Source organism: Epargyreus clarus, unplaced genomic scaffold (genome assembly GCF_041222505.1).
Source record: "Epargyreus clarus isolate Ecla_fem2 unplaced genomic scaffold, WU_Ecla_fem_2.2 ptg000004l, whole genome shotgun sequence".
NCBI classification, from domain to species: domain Eukaryota; kingdom Metazoa; phylum Arthropoda; class Insecta; order Lepidoptera; family Hesperiidae; genus Epargyreus; species Epargyreus clarus.
The window spans coordinates 12,031,577-12,054,463 of record NW_027332212.1 but is presented as its reverse complement, the minus strand read 5'-3'; the positions used below and the strand labels follow the sequence as shown (position 1 = coordinate 12,054,463).

The following is a 22,887-nucleotide window of genomic DNA, read 5'->3' as shown; positions in this document are numbered from 1 at the left end:
TAAATATTTTGAGCTGACTCATTTGAACTTACCGGAACGTCCACCAGATGTCGTATGACATCACGTTCATCCAGCAGAAGCTCGCCAAAAAGAAGAAATATGTCGTAGTAGCTGAAAAATATATTAAAAAACAATTAATTATCGAAATGCTATGACTCATATCATTCTATAGTGATAAATATATGTATTTCCGGATTAATCTTAACTAAATAGTCATACCTAAATTTTTAAAGGAATAAGTATGGTGTAAATATAGTACACGTCGATTGACGATCGAGGTGGTGGGATCAGCTTATACCGATCTGACGTGAAAAGGGTTCGATCCCCGGCTAGACATTTATCTACGAATTTAGGTTTATGTTCTGGGTGTGGGTGTTTGTGTATTCGTCTATGTACGACACGTGTTCGGCAAACACGAGATAGGGAATCCTAGTGTGAGGCTTTGAATAAAGAAAGCGTCTCTGCCTTGCAAATTAGTAAATAAAGTAGAAGCATTCCATAATGTTTTCAAAGATTTGAGAAGTCTACCAAACCGTCTCTTACTTACGTCACAAAACTAAACTATAACCCCTTACAATTATATACTTTTAAGGGACTTGGTAAAAGGCTTTGGTAAACAAACCCGAAACCCGAAGAACTACTCTTTGCCCCTGTATTCTATTATCCTTTTTCGGATAACTTGACGAGATAATCTTCAAGAAGAATATAGAAGAATCCTCCAGACTACATCACAAGCTTTACATCACAAGGGTTATGAGTTCGATCCCCAGCCCGACCAATATCTAACTGATTAATTTGGATATCTGTTCGGGGTGTGTAGGGAATGTATGGGGGAGTGTATGAAACGTCTTTATAGAAACACATATATTTACTTAGATTGACGCAAACATCCGCAACATGTTCTCCAAGCTGGATGATGACCAGGTGTATGAAAGCGAAGAGCAGACTGAAGACGTACGCCATGAGCACCATGCCGCCCAAGTTCCTCAACCCTGGCAGCAGCAGGTACACTACCAACACCAGTACCAGGAACACCGAGGAAACACATAGAGCTGAAAGGAAAATAACAGTGATAAAATATGAAACCTGTTTTCTGTATCTTTAGTTAATAAAATATCGATGGAATTATTCTCCTTCAGGCCGATTTTGATGACTTTTTGGATTTGTTTTTTTTTTGTCATAAAGCTGTCTACGAAATCCACTTTTTTCCTTATTTTTTATAATTTCAATGGACTTCCTACAAATTAAAAACCCTAAGGTCATAAGGTTTATAGGGTTAGGACTACATAAAGCTGAAGTTGCAGCAGACAGAACGATTTCAAGTAGATAAATGGTTGCTGCCGTCCATTGATATGAGTCATATGTGTCGTAACCATACAAGGTATTTTGCCTGCCATACACACTACGATGCAATGGAGAGGTCTACCTCTTGAGGTATACCTGCACAAGTACACCGGACTGTGGGAACAGACCTGTGCAGGGTGTAGTGATTTGAACCTGTGCAAGCGACTGGCGCAAGATCAAAAATCAATTCTTTCGTGTGACCGTACGGCGCGTCATCGTCTTTAATCGATGATATCGCAAAGAAACTGAACACCGTTACGTGCAGGCCACAGCTACGGGTGGTGCGGCGAGCGGCGCGGCGAGCGACGCGGCGAGCGGAGCGGCGAGCGGCGACGGCGGTGGACGTATTTAGGACCATTTAAATTTAAAAAATGTCGCCTTTGCCTTCAAACGAGTGCGTTCTTAGCTCAAGATATTATTCAGTCAAGAATAGGGGCGCACTCGCTTAACCAAAAAAAAAAGAACTTGGCGAATTTCACACTCTTTATTATGAATACAGGAACTATTCCGTTCTATTCTCAACGCTCACCGCGCAGCACGCCGCGCCACTGTTGGCTGTGGCCAGGCGGTTACGGTACACAGAAACGTCCCCATACAGACGTTCGGTTGATTGCGCAAGTAAACTGTCCCGTAGACCGTATCGTGTGTGATCCAATATGGTCTAGTGGCTAGGATACCTGGCTCTCACCCAGGAGGCTCGGGTTCGATTCCCGGTATCGGAATCGACCGGATCTGATATAATTGTTGTCCCTGTAGTTTCGGGACCAGAATAGGGCTACGGTATCCCCTGCCTGTCGTAAGAGGCGACTAAAAGGGGGCTTCCGGGGTTGCGGGTGGCAAGAGTGGGAGCTCGAACCGCCCAGCCAGCGGCCCCGGGAAGGACGGCGGTATGTGTGGTCGCATACCGTCGTACGCACCAGACGGTGTGGCGAGCGTCAAGCTCACCTGGGCGGAGCCCGACGGGGCAACGCGCTAAGAGGGCTCCGGTTGCGTTCCTTTGGAGATCCCGGAGCCCTCTACGCAGCGCCGAGGACGGCCACCGGGGGGGTTTTAGTGCGGTAAGAATCCCACATAACCCTACGTCGCTCCCACGACACTGGGTACCTTTTGAAGGTTTCCCCCTCGTAAACAAGACCGTATCGTATATGGCTCTTACAACTCGAATATTTTTTCATTTGTACGAGTATTACATTAATTCGTCTTACTTCCAAGTACTATAATTACTTATAAATAATATAATACATTGTTTCGTACCTGCAGTGAAAAAAAGATTGGTCCCTTTCGGAGGATCTCCCATTATGTTACATAGGAATTTGAAATTTTCTGAAATGTTCCCATTCAGCAATTCGTAGTCAACGCAGTAGTTGCTATCATTTATGGGTATCCACCTTTCATAAGCGTTAGGATACTCCAGATAAACAATTCCATCCTGAAATAAATAATATACTAATATATAATCATCATCATCATAATCAACTCATTAATGTCCCACTGTTGGGCATAGGTCTCAGAATGAGAAGGATTAGGCCATAGTCCACCTTTTTCTTAAGATTTCTTAGGTACGCTGGTTTCCTCGCAATGTTTTCCTTCGCCGTTTAAACAATTGGTAATTAATTTCTAATACGCACATAACTTTAAAAAATCAGGGGTCAGGGATTTGAACCTCAGCCCTCGTTCGAGAGGCCGAGTTTCTAAACCATTAGACTATCACTGCTTTTCGATATCACAGGGCTCTATCACTTGAACCATGATCGATAGGCACTAGAATAAGTATGTATGTTTCTCATAATGCATTTATTTAAATAGCTGCTATGATACCAAACAGGTACCTACTAAAGATAAAAAATAAATGAATAATAGATGGTACAGAATCCTTCGTGTTCGAGTTCGATTATTTTTTATTCTGAATGATTATACTTAGGTACTTATGTCTAATAATAATTTTGTTAAATTGATTTAAGTGTGTTTTGCTAAATTCTTGTTCAATTTTTATTTCTGTGATATATTTTATTTCTTATTCTTGTTTTTTTTTTATTATAAAGAACTAGGTAAAAGAGAGAGAGAGATAACAAATCGGACCACAAAAGCGCTTAACACTGTTGTTATTAAGCAGAAATAGTCATGACGCTGGAACCAGGTCGAAATACGTAGGTTCTCCCTTCGAAATATTATTTTTAATGTTGCAAAACATAAAACGATATATAATACTGGCTCACAAAGCATTGTTATTTCCTTTTATAATCATTATTAATAGCCTCCAGACCACAGCTAACGCAAAACGGCATTAACTGGAACACTTTTATCAGTAGGCATTTATGACTAAGTGACCTACATGGTATATGTCAAAAGCTAAATCATTACAGTACCCTTAGTATGAGTTTTTACTTTTTTACAAAAATGGCTGTGTTTGTTTTTGTTTACGTATTTCCCATACTATTCCAATCAGTTCTGATACAATCCTCTAGGGGTGCTGATTGGAAGTGTATGGGCAAATATGTAAACAAATACCAAAACAGTTATTTTTGTAAAAACTCATTCTAAGGGTACTGTATTTCATTACCGCGTATTTTAATAGTTTAGTTATACAGAACACGCACTGTAGATGAGTGGCCGTTGCTATAGTTGGACATATATAATAAACCCAGATAGGATTAAACCCCTATTTTTTATAATATTAGAGTAGCAGACGAGCATACAATCCACCTGATGGTTAGTAGCCACTGGCCTCCATTTACATCTGTAATCATTCCAGACAAGATTAGAACCCTACCCGAGGACGACCACAGATGCACCGCTACCCCTGCTGACTAAGGAACACCTCGGAAAAGTATGTCTACCTTACCACACCCTTCATACCACAACACAACAGCGACCCTACCTAATAATAATATATGACATGCGAATAAGCAACGAGCCTAATGATTTAAAACTTTGCCAGTCAATCGGAGAGTCCGAAGTTCAAGCCCCAGGCAGGCTGATTTTTCGTGTTATAAATAAATTTTCATTTGCTTTAAAATAAAACGCGCCGAGGTCGGGGGAGCTTAAGGCCGCTTATTCGAAGAGAAATTGACACGCCGTCACTTTTCTTGGCATCTCTTTCTCTCTAGTAGATTGTCTATATGAGTTGACATATGTCTTTCTCATGCTTTGTTGGTCTTTAGCGTAGCGAAAAAATTCTAAATCTATGCTACCCACGATCTAGCTGCACTGCTCACACCAGATTAGAAAGTTGCGCACGATAGGTTGCGCACCAAAAACGTAACGAGGTCATTCGTTCAGTAGATTTTACTCCTCACATTTTTCTCATACCGGGCGCCTTATATCAAAAACCGATTCTTAAGGAGTAAACCAAAAATGGCGGCACGGAACCCTACGGGTGCGAGTTCAAATTATAGGTGTTAAAGGTGATAAAAACCATTTGTGGTTCGACTCCGGCGGCACCACCGCCGCACTTATTTCTGCATAATAACGTCAGGGTTTAGCGGTGCTGCGTTCAGATTTGAAGGGTGTGGTAAGGGAGACATACTTTTCCGAGGCGTTCCAGCTTAGACCTCAGGAGTCGCGACGCATCTGTGGCCGACTCCAGGTAGACATATCTAATCCTATTTGGGGTTGATTACAGATGTCTATGGGCGGCAATACCCACTACCATCAGGTGGACTGCATGCTCGTCTGCTACGCCTCTATCTCTCTATTAGGAATTTGTCATCTAATAAGGTAAAATTGGGTTATTTCATTTTATAATTTACGTGTACGAAGTCGTGGGCAATTACTAGTTTCATAATTATATTGTTGTTTAAAATAAGGACAAAATGTACCCATATTATATTCCTGTAAATTGTTCTTTCCTGAAATCTCATGTTGTTATTGTTATTGTAGTTAAACATAACGTCATAATTAGACTAATTACAGGAAATTGATAGTTATAATGATGATTCATAATACAATTCCATAAAACCCATTTTTCAACGATTTTTAGTATGAAATCGAAATGTTTTAATTATATCTTATTAAATGATTGCTGTCAAGGCCTAGTTATTATTGCTTTTTAGGGTTCCGTACCCAAAGAGTAAAAACGCAACTCTATTTCTAATTATAAGATACTGTATATCTTTATTGCAACAAACTTTATTAAATTTATATTATTATTTTTTAGATTGAATTTGCATATGGGCATGCAGTCCGACTGATATAATACGGGTTCTACCTGAAGCCAACCACTGATTGGCTTGCTCCTATGGACTTAGATGGTCTTCATTAATAAGTCTGGTATCCACACCCTTCCCTTAAAAGGAGGCTATCCATATATAGAAATAGGGGTGACGGTGGTACCTCCCCGTTCGAACAATACTAGTTCCACCGTCTTTGTACATGAGCAGTTACGACACTGTTAGGATTTTTTAATATAGAAGTAGCAGACGAGCATGCAGTCCACCTGATGATAAGTGGCTACTGCCGCCGATGGACATCTGCAATCAACCCCAGATAAGATTGAATATTTCTACTTGAGTTCGGCCACAAATGCGCCGCTAATCCTGAGGACTAAGCTGGAACGCCTCGAAAAGTATGTCTCCCTTGCCACGAAACCAGAACATAGAAGCGCCTAAATCTGCTGTTATCAGGCAGATATATGTGTGACGGTGATGACTACAGAATCGAATCAATGAGGGTTTTACCACCTTCAAAATTGTTAGGTGTTCTAGTTTAAGTGGCGTTGATAAACAACACCTATAGTGTTCTGTTTTATTAGAATAGAAGATACCCAATATTCTTTAGTGCCCAAAGTCGATCGTATTCGAGCAAAATTTATTATAGTAAGCCATGTAGTACCGTTAATGGTGACCCGGGTCACTTTGCCTTATTTTAATTTTGCCAACAGATTGGGATTATTAAATTTATTGGTGACCTTCTTTCACCGACTTATATATTTAAGGATTATGTTAATAATAATAAAACCAACGCATCACTTGCACACTTAACAATTTACTTTTTTACACTCACCCTCTATCTAACAATATCATATTATGTTAATTGGTTCACGAATTTATTATTATATAATAATTATAAGTTTCTCAGTAAGCGAATTTTCTAAAATCTGTTCAGAAAATAAATGTCTTAACCGTTAGTGTAACAATTTCCACCCCGGGTAGTGGAAAATTGAACTGCTCCATAGGAACCACTTAAGCCACATGGAAGTATACATACGATTTATTTAGTTTATTACATTTACAAATCGTAAAACAGACAAATTATAATTAGGTACGTACAAAGTATTGGTGTCATAATTGCAGATCTATACGTAAATACTATAAAGATATGCTCCTATAGCCGTTGTGATAACAAATACTAAAAGTATTATTTTCAAAATACTATTTACAAAATATACAGGCAAAATTTGATATATAATGATAATTTTCTACTCTGGGACTTACATGTGACTACGGCACAGCCCAAAATAATTCGTTACACACGGTATAAAAACATTTCATACTTAATTATTATTATTTACTTAATCTTTACTTACTTCGCTTAAATACGGTTGCAACATAAGCTCTGCGATCATGTACAATTCGGTTAATGCCGTATCATTAGGTCTCTTTTCCGGAACCACACGAAAAATATCTGAAAACTGTTTCTTACTCTGTTTCTCGTGAATAATCTTATCGTAAATATCAAGGTTTGTAAATGGTAGCTTCTCTGGATAATCTTGGCAGCTAACGGTGTAATTCTCGTAATCCATAACGATAACTTGATATTCGGCACAACACTTCGGAATTTCTTTATAAATTGAACGAGTATGTCTCAAATACCCCATTTCCTTATCAACATAGGCACTAAACACATCACCGATATAGTTTGTATTTAAAACTAATGCGACAAGAGTAAATTGGATCATGGTGACAGTCAATTCTATTGGCACACGTACATCTGTAGACAAGTCCCAAGGAACAACTGTAATGAGTAACCCTGCGGAAGTTACGATACGTAGAACTTATTTACCTCTACAAGTAATACGTACTTGTAAACTTGCAGCTATAAACGTACAAAGATGAATACACACATATATATTAAAACTGAAACTAATCGGTGTCCGTGCATTAAGATATTTTTTGAAAACTATTATGGGAGGTCTTTATACTCCTTATTTAATAAGCCACAAGCGATGACTTTTAGAATTCTTGTTTTTTTTTGTTGTTTTCTATACGTTTATGCATGTACATGTATAAATCGTTTATGCACGCTATCAGAAACGGTACAACCAATATGGGTGAGGTCACTACTCAGATATTATAGTAACATAACATATTGTTTATTTTACTGTAATTGATTCAAAAATAAAAATAGTTATGTTATTGAAGAGTATCGTCAACCATTTATTGGAAAAAATATGTCCGGTTGATTTGACTGAAACATTGACTACAGGGTGCAAAACTATGTATATAATAATTTGACATTAACACAAAGTTTTTTTGATATTTTAGAGGATGGGATACGAAAATTTGTTTCAATATCGGCCAATTTTAAAGCAAGTACTAGGAAAATTAGTATTTTGTTTTTTTTTTCAGAAATCATGAAACTATTGTATCTATGTTTATGAAAAATCAACTCGTAAATATTAATAAAATATTTTTATTTTAGATATTTAATGATTACACTTATTCATTGTGGTAAACCTATGAATGAAAATAAATTAAGTACTCTAGATTCTGTTTTAAACCGATATCCTAAATAAAATATAATTATTATCAAAGATATATGAAAGTTTCTAGTTTTTAATTCAATTAGAAATAAAAGCGTGTTTCTTAGTTTTTTTTTAACTCTTATTTATTTTTAATTTTTTAGTCTGTGACAATCTCATAAATTGGGGAATTAATTAATTATTAAGATTTTTTAGAAAGAACCACTATTGGTCTCCGTATGATCAATCATCGGAATTGACTAGCTCTATCTGTCTTACTATCGTACAGAGGAATATAGTATACTCGTAGTTACTATTATATTAAAGTATCACATCATCAGCCCATTAACGTCCCACTACTGGGCACGGGTCTCCTCTCAGAATGAGAAGGATTAGGCTATAGTCCACCGCGCTGGCCAAGTGCATATTGGTAGACTTCACATACCTTTGAGATTTTTTTTTATAAATTTCTTACGTATGCAGGTTTCCTCACGATGTTTTCCTTCACCGTTTAGCAAGTGACAATTAATTTCTAATACGCACATAACTGAAAAATCAGAGGTGCGTGCCTGGGATTTGAACCTCGGACCCCTCGATCGAGAGTATAGTATATGCGTGCCTGCCATAGTATAGTATACTACTAGTATACTACTGTATTATAGTATAGTAGTGGTAACTAATGACTACAGTTACGTCAGGGCGCTACACATACCTACACCTACTCATTGACTTTTCCATTTAATTTCAATACAAATTATAATCATATTGTAAATAAATTTTGTCCGCGCTTTCTACTTGACGGTGTTTTAACACTAAACATTAAAACAATGGATTCCATTTTTTATTATAATACTTATATTAGCAGCAGCAGCAGACGAACATGCAGTCCACCTGATGGTAAGTGGCTACGGCCACCCATGGACATCTGTAATCAACCCCAGATAGGATATTCCACCTGAGGTCGGCCACAGATGCGCCGCTACCCCCGAGGACTAAGCTGGAACGCCTCGGAAAAGTTTGTCTCATTTACCACACCATTCAAATCAGAACATAGCAGCGCTTACCTGTTGTTTGGCTGAAATAGGTGTGGAGGTGGTGCCGCTGGAGTCGCACCATAAAGGGTTCTACTTCTACCACCTTCTTAATTAAATTTCAGACCGGCTTCAAACACGGTTATGGATATGGAATTATTTCTGATTATTTGAAAGTTTCGAATATTTTCCAACATGGATATTAGATTTTTAAGGAATAATAAATAGAAATATAAAATAAAAAAAATATAAAAGCATAATGTTTGTATTTTTTTTAAAGTTTCTGAAAGCGTGGCATTGGTCGGGTGAAAAGTTTTGACGTTTATGTCTCATTTAAACTACGTGCATATCCGAAATTATCCGAAATTTTTAAATCGGTTTCAGTTACACTTAAGTATACTTTTGTTTCGATTATCCGATACTTTCGTATACGGTTACAGACCTCCATAACATCATTTACTTGGTAACGAGGGGTAAACCTTCAAAAGCCGGTGCTGTGGGAGCGACACAGGGTAATGTGGGAGTCTTACCGCACTAAAGCTACTTGCTACTCTCAAATTTAAAATAAATACAACATACACACTTTCTACAAATCTACACTAAAATTCACCAAATACACAAACAAATTTACACCAAATTTTATAATCAATACAGCTAAATCTGAAATACTAATCATTACATCAATATCACGAATTATGTCTAATAAGAAAAACATGCTTAGATTGGGCTTATTAAATTCTCGGTCACTTAATACAGGAAAAAACGAGCTCCTTGTAACAGTTATAAACCATACACCCGATATTTTAGCTATTAATGAAACTTGGCTAAAAACAGGAGAAGAGGCACTTGCGCCAGCGATTCCAAATTACAAGTTTATACACAGAGCCAGGAAATCTAGAAAAGGCGGAGGCGTTGGGTTTTATGTTAGACGGGGAATCACTACAAAGGTACGACGCCATCCGGCATCTCCACTGGAACAGATGTGGCTGGAATCCAACTACCAGGAGCGACAATGTCTTTGGGAACTGCTTATAGGCCAGAGAGCGTAGGAGTCCCAGAGGCATTGGATTCACTTAGCGACTCATTGAATTCAATGGTACGCTGCGACTACGTCTGCATCCTGAGTGATTTAAACATTGACCTGGCCCAGACGGATTCTCCAAGAGTAAGAGAATTTAATTATTTTTGTTATCAACATGATCTGGAGCAATTGGTTAAAGAACCAACAAGAATTACGGAACGATCCGAAACTATATTAGATCTTATCATGTCTAACAATTCTTCGAAATGTAAGAACATCGAAGTAATACATAATCACTGTCTTAGTGACCATGCTCTAGTGCTATTAGACTTTGACATAAAAAAGCCAAAATTAAATAAACGGGTAAAATTACAAAGGACATTACATAATATTAATCTTGACTTATTTAAACATGACTTAACTCTTATTCCTTGGGAAACTATCTATACTTTTGACAATATGGACGAAATGGTGGAAGTCTTTAACACATATATTACTACATTATTTGACATTCACGCACCAATTCTTAAAATTGTTATAAGGGATAAACCGAAACCATGGGTAACCGATATGGTTAAATTTATGATAAGTCTACGTAATAAAGCTTTAATCAAATCGTTAAAAGATAATACCGAAGCTTCGAAAAATTATTATCGTAGTTTAAAAAATTTTGTTACCGCGACAATTGAACGTGAACGAAGAGCCTACTTTAGACATACAATTAATAATAATCTAAACAAGCCCGCAATACTATGGAAAAATATAAGAAAAACCATTCAGATAAACAGTAAGAATACAGACCCCATTCCCGAGCATCTCAATGACCCCGATAAAATTAATGACAATTTTTTAAATCTCCCACCAGGCAACCAAGCTGAAAGCGAAATCAACATAACAAGCTCATGTAAGTTTTTACCAAGTTGCTACTTTGAACTTAAACCGACTACAGAAATAGAAATAAGGAAAATCTTAAACAATATAAAGACTAAAGCAGCAGGATATGATAACCTAAACATTGATATGATTAAGCTCACATTAGACGTGACTCTGCCTGTTATTACATGGATGGTAAATAATTGTATCGTAAAAAGTATTTTCCCGTCGTGCTGGAAAAAAGCACTAGTTAGACCTATTCCCAAAAAAAAAACCATTAATGAATTAAAAGATTTGCGGCCCATCTCTATTCTACCAATATTGTCAAAAGTCGTAGAAAAAGTGGTGCTAAAGCAAGTATTACAGTATGTAGAGAGTGCAAATATAATCCCAAAATTTCAATCAGGGTTCAGAAAAGGTCACGGCACGGAATCTGCTCTACTTCATGTCACTGATGACATTACCGAGGCCTCTGATATGGGGCTGAGTACATTTGACTGTCTACATCCAGAACTGCTATTAAAAAAACTAGAACTATACGGATTCTCCAAAAATGCGTGTGCCTGGTTTAAATCGCTTTTAACTGATAGACAGCAAATGGTAATGACTGATGATGTCGACGGCAATAGGAAATTCTCGTCACTCAGAGCGGTGGAAAGAGGCTGTCCTCAAGGATCTTTGCTTAGTCCTATTTTGTTCTCGCTATTTACAGCAGATCTACCCAAATAAAATATTGCAAATACCATCTATACGCAGACGACACGCAATTATACTACTCGTTTGAAAGCCAAAATTCGCGCGAAGCAATTAAAAAGATCAATGACGACCTTAACGCCATCTACAATTGGTCGAAAAAATAACCGACTGGTTCTTAATCCAGAAAAATCCCAGGTCTTAATTTTGGGGACTAAAAACCAGATCAAAAAAACCTTGGACTGTAAAGAAAACTTAACCATCAATAAGGTCGCGCTAAAGCGGGTAAGCTCGGCGCGCAATTTAGGCCTAATACTGGACGGGGAACAAAAATTTCATGACCATATCAATAATAAGATAAGAATCGCATACCTAAAGTTAAAGGTCTTATATAAAATCAGATTTTATTTGAGCGAAGAACTACGCCTACTCTTGTGTGATTCCCTAGTTCTGTCTCAATTCAATTATTGTAGTTCCATCTATGGCCCAAGAATTAATGCGAGCACAGATAAAGCAATACAAAGGGTACAAAATGCGTGTATTCGCTTTTGTTACAACGTACCCAGGGGAGAACATATAACCCCATATTTAAATAGAAAGGGTATCCTCAACATGAGAGCTAGGAGAGATCTCCACCTGGCAACCACGGTTCATAGAGTAATCTGGAACAAACGACCTGAATATCTTTTCGAAAAGCTCACTTGGTTCGAAGACTCTCGTAATCGAAGCCAAAGATCTAGATTACAGACTCTCCTTAAAATACCTGCTCATAAAACGTCAAGATTTAGAACTTGCTTCAAGTTTTCCGCGGCAAGTATTTGGAACGATTTACCCCCTCCCTTAAGAAACAAAATGACTACAGATACGTTTAAATTAAAATACAAAACAGCATTACTAAGGAAACAACTTGCAACAGAAAACTTGAAGCCTGCCTACAGTAAATATTTAAATTTAAATAAATATTTTAGTCATTATTGATAACACACACACACACACGCATACACACACATACACACGCACACACCTACACACAATTACGCATTAAGGCCCTCACGCATGAGTTACATCTCTTCTTTTGATTGTGTCCATAGTTTGTTAAATGTTTGTTTGTTACTTATTTCTCTATTTCATATGTTTGTCTCTTTGCATGATACGTTTTTTATTACGTTTATTTATTTACGTTTTTTATTGTTTCGAGTTTCGATCTAAAGGTTAAGGCGAGTGAATGAGTGGGAACCCAGAACCTTTTCTCCCGCATAACACCATAGGGAGAAGGGGGTGACTGAAAACCAGCGCTGCACAGGATAACAATCTCTGTCAGTAAAAGCTGAGGCACTTCCTTTTGCCCAGTATTAATTTTAAGTTATCTTGTAATGTGTATATTTTTATTTTAATGGCAATAAATGTTTATATTATTATTATTATTAAAGCCCCCTGGTGGCCGTCCTCGGCGCTGCGTAGAGGACTCCGGGATCTCCAACCAGAGTCCTCTTAGCGCGTTGCCCCGTCGAGCTCCGCCCAGGTGAGTATACTGCTCGCCACACCGTCTGGTGTGCCGACGGTATGAGACCACACATACCGCCGTCCATCCCGGGGTAGCTGGCCGGGCGATCGAGCTGGCACTCTTGCCGTCTGCAACCCCGAAGCCCCCTTTTACGACAGGCAGGGCATACGGTAGCCCTGTTCTGGTCCCGGAACGACAGGGACACCGCGCTCCATAATATAGCTGGTATACATTTGACCCAGCCGCGGGCACAAACAATGAAACATGATATAAACATGATTTGAAGGTGGTAGAATCCTTTGTGGTTCAACTCCGGCAGCACCACCGCCACACCTATTTCTACCTAATAACAGCAGTGTTAGTCGCTGCTTTATTCCGGTTTGAAGGGTGTGGTAAGGGAGACAGACTTTTCCGAGGCGTTCCAGCTTAGTCCTCAGGGGTAGCGGCGCATCTGTGGCCGACCTCGGGTAGGAATATCTAATCCTATCTGAGGTTGATTACGGATGTCCATGGGCGGCAGTAGCCACTTACCATCAGGTGGACTGCATGCTCGTCTGCTACTCTTATATTATAAATAAATAAAATAAAATATGATATTTTTCTTGTAGGTACCTTATAACATAAAACAAATTCTATCACTGTAGAATGTACATAGAATCCTTTGTGGAATACTTCCTCTCCGGGCATCACCTAGCCCTTTGCCAAACCATCATATTTCATCTCCGGACGCACAACCGGTACACCCGTATAAAATTTGTCTCCCATAAAATATAAATGTGGTCGAATACCATACACTGAACGTATTAATAGTTAATTAGATTTTTCCTTGTTGAATTATTTATATATTGATGATTCAAGGAAAACCCAGAACAACACAAAATATAAGTACAATAAATATTGTAATTACCAGGGGAGAGGCGTACAAAATGACATACTAGTTGTAAAATCAATCATAAAATCTTTATTTTCTAATATTTTTCAACACGTTTCATAGCTACATATTCTTTGTTTCGTTACCAAGTTAAAATTAGTGAGGTCAATCTACTTAAAGCAAAAATAACAGAAACATTAAATTATTTTTAAAACCTTACGAAAAAACGTTTTCTCCACCTTAGGCGGGTAAAATTACACACGTGGTGTGGACAAAATGGCAATACATTTATACTGAAAATAAAAGTAGAACATTACAACCAGTGTTCGTACTTAAAACACTTCGTCTTTTTGGGAACATCTGTACCCTTATTATGAGTTTTTACGTTTTTACAAAAATGACGGTTTTTGTATTTGTTTACGTATTTGCCCATACATTTTCAATCAGCGCCCCTAGCGGACTGTATCAAAACTGATAGGAAATGTATGGGAAATACGTAAACAAATACAAAAACAGTCATTTTTGTAAAAACGAAAAAATTTATACTGCGAGTACTGCACATGATGCATGAACCCTGTTTTTGCAGCTCACACGCCTCAACCAAACCTCTTTTTATAAATGCAATAAACGCAAGGATATCGTCATCATCTCCGGTTACAGTATAAACTTGTATGGAAGTAAAATAGTTTTAAATGCCCTTATCCTTGTTTTGAAGAAAAAAGTGTGTCATTTTACAGCCTATGTCATTTTGTACGTTTTTCCCTATATTTGTTAATAAAATTATTAATTGATTAACGGATGAAGAACCGCAGAAAACCCGAATATTAATTAAAATGACAGTGTGTGTGAGCCAAATAAATCGGCAATTCATAAAACACTTTAATAGTGCCGTTTACTATGCTCCCAATTGTGCTTGTGTTGTTCTTAATTTTAAATTCATCGAACTTCATCAGTGATGTCCTTAGTGCAAATGTTGAAAACAACGAAATAATACTTCTGAAAAGAAATATCCGTTCAAATTCTCATGAATTAAAAATAGGGATTGCAAAATGTTGTCCCGAAAACCAAGTAATCAAGAAGAAGGGTACTTTTGGCTGTAAAGATTATGATACAGCGTTGTTGTCATTCAACATGTCAGTTTACGACAAGATACAAGATACAAGAAACAATAGTCACGACAAACAGATCTTAAAATCGTTTTCTGAGATTTTGTATGTGTCGCCGGACAAAACACCTGATAAAGCCACATTTGAAAAATATATTATACCTTTAAAATCTTCAGTGGAGATGGATTTAAATGAAGTAAGTAAATAATAAATCCTCCATAAATTAATTAAAATCATTTAAAACATAATTAAATATCGATTAGTGTTAGATACAATTGAACATACAGAGTGTACCGAAAGTAAAACGCTTTCTACACTCACAACCTCACGCTAGGATTCCCTGTATCGTGGGTGCTAGGATACACAGAGACAAATACACAAACACCCAGACCCAGAAACAGAAACCTAAATTCATAATTTGATCATTTAGAAATTGTATATCTTGCCGGGAACTCGGCTCGAACTCGGAACCCTCTGCGCGTCAGACCGGTATGGTGACCGCTTCGCCACACGGGTCAATGATATGTGAGCGGAATTTCGTATCGTTGGCGGTCAGTTTCTTTTAGAACAAAACGAAATACAACACAAGTATATCAAATCAAATCATATCAAATCATTTATTTTGCTTAATATAAGTATACAGTTGTTATATCCTAAAAATTGTCCTCTATATTACACCTCTTAGAGTTATGCAAAATTTTAATTAATACATATTTGTCTTCTTAATATTCAAATTAAATTTTAAATAGTCAATTTATAAAATCAAAATATAAACATAACAATATTATTAAATTATTATTATTAAATTAATTATTATTAAATTGTATATGTCATTATCATTTTATACATTGTCGTTTAAAAATTCTTTAACGGAATAGTATCATAAATATATAACGAAGGGAGAGTTAATATTTTTAAATTTCGAATATACGCGTCTACTTAAATAGTAAGACGAATAAATATAAAATTTGCATAAAATCTGCCAACCCTAATATTTCCTGCCCTACGCTCCACCCTATTGAACCTGTTAATAAATCCATTGAGAGAAAAAACTCAACCACGAGAGAAAAAACTCAACACAAAGCTCAACCACGCTTCCTAATTCATACTGTGTGCTTTAAATTCAGTGCCCGGCCGACTCACCGAACCTTCTTTTTATTTCAGGTTAGAACTCACTATATCTCTAAAAAACAAGGTGACGAAAATTGGAAACCCATGAACCTTGACCAATATTGTGTTGATTATATATTGAAGAAGAATGGAAATCTGAAAGACACATTTATATTCTTGTATTACAACCCCCCTCCTGCTACGAATCTGCTATTGGTTGTCGGTACGTAGGTTTTTTTTTTTTTTTTATGTCGGCTACAGATGCGCTGCTATCCCTGAAGACTAAGCTGGAACACTGCGGGAAAGTATGTCTCCCTTACCACACCCTTCAAATCGGAACACAGCAGCGCTTAACACCGCTGTCATAAGACAGAAATAGGTGACCTTTTTTTTTTACGTGGGGAAACCCTCATGGGTTCCTCTCTGCCGCGGGGGCAGCTGAGAGGATATGCCGGACTCTTACCGGCTAAAACCCCACGGTGTTCCTCTGGACGCCCATTGCCGGGACTGCGGGTACGCTATAGCATTCGTCCGCGGTCCCTGCGGCGTTTGCCCACAGCAGGGCCCGTCTCCGTTTGGGATGGAGTTGGAGTTAGAAATAGCTGACCTAACCTAAACCTAAAGTAACGCCTGATTCTATTAAATATCAAAGAAATGGAACCTTTTAAACTTAAATATGAATAAACAAGTAGAGCAAGTATTTAAAATTATCGTTGTTAACAAATATAAGTATAAAAATAATTTATTCTGATATGTCTTATGAATCCCAGATAGGATTTGAATCCTATCCTATGTTATGCGTTGCTATTCCTAAAGACAAAACTGGAGCGCTTATTTGTATAATAATCTTATATATAAAATTCTCGTGTCACAGTGTTAGTTACCATCCTCCTCCGAAACGGCTTTTCCGATTTTCACCAAATTTTATATGCATATTCAGTAGGTCTGAGAATCGGCTAATATCTATTTTTCATACACCTAAGTGAAAAGGGTTGTTCATCCTTAACATTTTTTTATTTATATGGCAACACAACGTTTGCCGGGTCAGCTAGTTTGTTTATATAGAACTTTTACTTAACCATTAAGGCTATACTAAATGTTAATGGCACTTTCTTCAAAATCGACCGATTTTCGAAACAACTTTCATCCCTTATTTCGCCCTCTTAGGTGTTAAATTGAAAAAAAAAACGTTGAAATAGATTTGTACTTTTTCCTTTTTGTAACCAGAAAGCCAAATACAAATTTTCATATAGGTTACTCTAAGATTTTCAAATATATTATTATGAATTATTAAGATATAGGCCACTTGTCCAAAATATGTACAATTGAAATAAAAGCAAAGAAAAACAATCGATATTTATCTAGGTATATAAGTTGTTACGCGATGCATGATCAACGCAAACCTCTATATTTTTTTATTTATGTACGTTTCTAAATATTCAATATTTTTTATCTGACGTATTTTAAATATTGGGTCCAGTATTAATAATATTTTTCTTTGCAGGTCTATATATATCCAGTGGATTTCTTTTCTTGGTGCTGGTAGTGTATTCGTTGCTACCAAGTTTGAGGAATCTGACCGGCTTGTTGCTGATGGCCTACGTCTTCAGCCAGCTACTCACATTTTTATTCGTTGCATTCATGCAGGAACCGCACACACATGGAACCTGCGTCAGATTACGTAAATAGTTTTTTTCTACCACCCTTAGGGTTACACCGACGGTTCATTTAAAATTCGCGTTAAAGTTAATTATAACAATAACTTTGACGATAGCGAAATATGTAACGATTCTGTGTTAACCTACTTATTTGTTGTTAACGCCATTTATGTAACTGTCACCATAATTTTAGTCCAATTTGACAGATATGGAAGTTGATAAAAACTTTAAGCGATGGAAGTCGAGCGGTTAATATTAAGTGTTAGTTATGAGGTAATATCAACATTTTTTTATAATATAGGAGTAGCAGACAAGCATGCAGTCCACACGATGGTAACTGGCTACTGCCGCCCATGGACATCTGTAATCAACCCCAGATAGGATTAGATATATCCACCTGAGGTCGGCCACAGATGCGCTGCTGCCCCTGAGGACTAAGCTGGAATGCCTTCAAAACGGAACACAGCAGCGCCTAACACTGCTGTTATTAGGCATAAATACGAGTAGGTGTGGCGGTGGTGCCGCCGGAGTCAAACCACAAAAAACCTTAACTGCAATGGTGTAACAGATTTTTTTAACCATTAATTTGACGGTTGGTTAGGCTTTTGTAAACGTTAAAGTTACTGTTAAGTTTTGTTAACGTCAGAAATTGCTGGAAGAAGAAGAGTTAATTTAGACTGCCATAAGGCTTGTAAGGTTTAACGATTGCTATCCAATTGTGGCAAGTTGTGGCAACTATTAAGTAGACATATGCCTTTGTATGTAATGCTAAACATACTGAATACTTTGCTATCCGTTTAAATGATATATTATGTATGCCTGTCTGTCTGTCTATCTGTTTTTTAAAACATTAACATTTAACAATTAATTCGTATAAGACATAAATATTTTTTTAATTTTGTTATATAAGTACCGATCTTTTGTTATAATGATTTGATCCGACTCACTAAATAATATTTTTAGACCTGATTTTAAGATATTTTAAAGGCAGGACTAAATTTGCCCGAGTACTAGTAATGAGGATCTTTGAAATAAATAAAAAGAAGTGTTTTTCTGTTTTAGTTGTCACAATGTACTTCTTCAACTTTGCAAGCTTTTGCTGGATGAACATAATGGCCTTCGACATCTGGTGGACGTTCCGGTAAGTCACATCCAGTTTGGAGACATACCTTTCCGAGGCGTTCCAGCTAAGTTCTCAGGGGTAGCGGCGCATCTGTGGCCGACCTCAGGTAGGAATATCTAATCCTGTCTGGGGTTGATTACAGATGTCCATGGGCGTCAGTAGCCACTTACCATCAAGTGGACTTGTCTGCTACTCCTATATTATAAAAAAGTCAAATAGTTAAATAACATTACCTTATAAATATTAAGTACATAGTTTTCAAAAGATTTATTCAAATTGTGTTAAGTAAACGAATTAATAGTATTATACGATATTGGTAGTACATATGGCGATGTACGAATATGTTTTATTTTGCATGATTTCATGTCATATTTATTATCCATATGTCCCTTACCACAACCAACCAACCATTCAAACCAGAACACAGCAGCGCTTAACACTGCTGATACCAGGCAGAAATAGGTGTGGCCGCAGCCAGACACGCAGAGGATCCCGGATTCGATCCCCGGCCACACAGAAATCTAAATGATGAATTTGGGTTTCTGTTTCTGATTCTGGGTGTTTTTGTATTTATCTCTGTGTATGTCCATTGTCCATAGCACTCACGATACAGGAATTCCTAGTGTGGAGCTGTGAATGTAGAAAGCGTAAATGCTCGTTTGTTACTTCACACTTATGTTAATCTTCTTTTCAGGGGTTATGCTAAAGCTCGCCCGATACACCGTCGCGGCGAGACCTTCAAGTTCCTCATTTACTGCGTATACGGGTTCGGGCTTCCATTGGCAATGACCATTGGTTTCGTAGTGATCCACAACACCCCTATGGACCACATTCCCGGGTTTCTGAAGCCCCTCGGTAAATACGAATGCTTCTTTAAAGGTGAGCTACGATTTCAGTCTACAGTTTACAGTATACTATTAAATCTACTTTTAAAGAATTTATTATAATAATTTGCTTAAGTTAAGCTTAACTTACTGGACATATACTCTACCTACCTCTCGTTACTAGGTGCTTAACTATTTCTGCTACTACTACTTACTACTTACTAACTATGGGCGACAGAGTCCTCTTAAAATAAAGATTGCATGCTGCTGCCTGCTACTTCATCAATTACAAAAATCTCTATGATTTTTGAAGTGAATACTTCTTTAATGGCGTTGTGCACTTTTTGTGATGGATAAAAAATGTTAAATTCGTCAGGAAACGTGGCCTGATTGAAAATTCATAAGACTGTCATGCTTGTGTACGATAGCGCAATAAATGAATATTGTATTTTACCACATAAACTTTTACTTTTACTTTATCGCATTCTCTTTTTGCACCTTTTTTAAAGAGCCCCATGACATAGCGCTCCGGGAGAAGGAACTTATGGCCCTCCGCAATCTTAAAGGTCCTAACCGATTGGAGATCATCGGGTCGTTTCGGACCGCGCGTTTCTACACGGAGTGAAGTGGGTTGGGTTGGCAGTGCTCCATGTGGGGTCTCACTTGCGCCTTATAAAGCAGAAGGAGTTGCCCCGCACTGAAGTACCGCTTCACTCTCTTTAAGACGCCAAGCTTCCTTGATGCCAACTTGGCCTTAACGTCCAAATGACCCCGGTACTGCACGTCACACGATATGTCAACTCCCAGGATCCCCACACTGGTCAGCGGAATTCTTTGGAATCGTGGCGCTATGACAATAGGGTATTTTTAACGGTAAACGCGCGGACTTGTGTCTTCGTGGGATTAAACTCAACAAGGTTAATTCGATCCTCCGCATTGGTGGGACAACCTACCGGGCCAGAGGTTGACGGTGTTGCCCGGGTTGGGGTCCGCAACTAACCGGCGGGCGGCCAGCGGAAAACCGTTTCACCGGGTCTCCCTAGCCCCCGCGCCACGCACAACGCCCCCGGGAGCAACGACGCTTAAAGACACCCACCGGACCCGAAAGGTACGCCGTCGGAAGCACCACAAGACGTTAGGAAGGGGGGATTAGGGGATGAACTGGCTCCCAAACGCACTACCAAAACACGACGAGTCGTTATTAGCAGTAGACCGGCCTGAGGGTGGTAGCTAGCCAAGCAGATCCCACAAAGAGACCTTACCACCCAGCGTCACCTATTTGTGCTGAATAAACTCAATTGATTGCCTACGAGTATATTATTTTTTGTTGATATTGAAGGGTTACGAAAACATCTATACCTGGACTTGCCGATGGCAATCCTGATAGCATGCAACTGGATGTTCTTCCTGATGACGGCCTTCAATATCTGGCGCTTGCACCGCGCCACCGCCATGCTGGACTCCACAGCCGCGGCGACTCCAACAGCGCACAGAAATCAGCGACAGAGGTGCTCATTATTCTGGCTGATTCTATTGGTTATTTATACCTAATTACAGCAGCGTTCTTCCTCCTCTTATGTTTTGGTTTGAAAAGTGCAGTAAGGGAGACATACTTTTTACGAGCAATCCTCCTTAGTCCTGAGGAGTGGCGTCGCAACTGTGGTCGACTTCAGGTATAAATCTAATTTTATCTGGGGTTGATTACAGATGTAAATGGGCGGAAGTAGTCACTTACCTGCATATTCCCATATTATATAAAAAAAAACTTATAATTACACATTACATATATACAACCATCAGACAAATTTTGGGGTGTTTGGAAAAAAATATGAGAGTGAATCATGACATCGGTACCCTGCGACATTTTTCGAGATACATTTCTAGATTATAGACTCAATGATCCCAACTACATAAATATTTATACCTAATCATAGAAGACTGATTTTTAAACTTTGTCACGATATTGCCTGCACATAATCAGCTAGCATGGGCTCTACCTGGTTAGAGTAAGTTATAGCAAAGTTCTTAAAACACCACATATACAGTCTGAGCCTGAGATTCAAACCTCGGATCCCTAGATTAAAAGGTCCAATTTCAAATCACTAGGCAATCACTGCTATCAATATCCTGGCACATTGTCTTTTAAGAGGTAACACTTACGCTAGCCTTTTAGATTTTCATTATCATTAATGTATCTGTAGTCCACATTTTTCCCCACCTGAAACAAATCCTGACTGATTATGCTCATGAATATTTATAATTTTTAATTTCAGGTTATGTATATACCTGAAGCTTTCTTTCATTATGGGTATCAGCTGGATTCTGGAGGTTGTAGCCTCCCTGGTTCAAAAAGACACGTTTCAGAGCATTTCTGACGCGTACAACCTCTTCTCTGGACCTGTAATCTTCATTATCTTCGTCTGCAACAAGAACGTATTTTCTCTACTTAAGACACGGTAAGTATAGTATAGTATAGTTTTTATAGATATCCATCGGCTATAATGGCTGCCTACCATCACTTGGATATTCCTTTGTTACTGTTACTAAAAAAAACAGATGATATCATAGAATTATTACAAATTTACATTCATCGACCTGACTCCTGATGACATTCATCGTCTAAAAAAACAGTATAGAAACGATTTTGTTATGAAAATAAGCACGATAGATATTATTAAAGGAAATTATCGACATAATTAATGACGTATTCAGACTAAAGAAAAATTTTCCCTCTAAACACACTTTAGCTTTCGGATTTTAGTGTAAAAGGACTTTTACATATTTATTTTTATTTTTGTTGCAGATATCAACAGCTGTTCGGTTGCCGATTGCAACGTACCTCCACGAACAAACAATCGAATTGTACTATTTCATCTGATTCTAAATCAAACAAAATTTCCTTATCAACACCCGAATATAAGAAGTGTGGCGACCCTTCTCCATAATTTTTAAAAATAAAAATTACATGAAAGTAAAAATTGTAATCTAATCTAATATATTACATAAAATGCTAATGTTCGTACGTAAATTCACAGTTTTCTCTATCATCC

At 37.8% G+C, this 22,887-nt stretch overlaps 2 protein-coding genes and 1 non-coding gene across 5 annotated transcripts in view; 2 read left to right on the top strand and 1 right to left on the bottom strand.

The window, feature by feature from the left end:
• The window catches only part of LOC140757575 (G-protein coupled receptor Mth2-like), a 13,509-nt gene extending 6,000 nt beyond the window's left edge, over positions 1–7,509 (bottom strand). Inside the window, exons 1-4 of the mRNA XM_073093349.1 lie at positions 6,869–7,509; positions 2,599–2,773; positions 873–1,052; positions 33–111 (exon numbers count right to left, since the gene is read on the bottom strand). Coding sequence (XP_072949450.1) covers positions 33–111; positions 873–1,052; positions 2,599–2,773; positions 6,869–7,240 — 806 coding nt within the window. The 5' untranslated portion in view covers positions 7,241–7,509. The remainder of the gene's footprint in view (positions 1–32; positions 112–872; positions 1,053–2,598; positions 2,774–6,868) is intronic.
• The window catches only part of LOC140757574 (G-protein coupled receptor Mth2-like), a 24,157-nt gene extending 1,270 nt beyond the window's left edge, over positions 1–22,887 (top strand). The window contains exons 1-8 of one of the 3 annotated variants that reach the window (XM_073093347.1): positions 13,066–13,163; positions 16,287–16,455; positions 17,737–17,913; positions 18,953–19,031; positions 19,708–19,892; positions 21,177–21,345; positions 22,111–22,293; positions 22,641–22,887. In XM_073093347.1, coding sequence (XP_072949448.1) covers positions 16,338–16,455; positions 17,737–17,913; positions 18,953–19,031; positions 19,708–19,892; positions 21,177–21,345; positions 22,111–22,293; positions 22,641–22,782 — 1,053 coding nt within the window. In that variant the 5' untranslated portion in view covers positions 13,066–13,163; positions 16,287–16,337 and the 3' untranslated portion in view covers positions 22,783–22,887. Of the gene's footprint in view, positions 1–13,065; positions 13,164–14,888; positions 15,319–16,286; positions 16,456–17,736; positions 17,914–18,952; positions 19,032–19,707; positions 19,893–21,176; positions 21,346–22,110; positions 22,294–22,640 lie in introns of those variants that run through there. The other 2 variants (XM_073093346.1, XM_073093348.1) reach the window with 2 other exon arrangements.
• TRNAE-CUC (transfer RNA glutamic acid (anticodon CUC)) lies at positions 1,995–2,066 on the top strand. The gene has a single exon. It is a non-coding gene; the product is annotated as a tRNA-Glu (tRNA).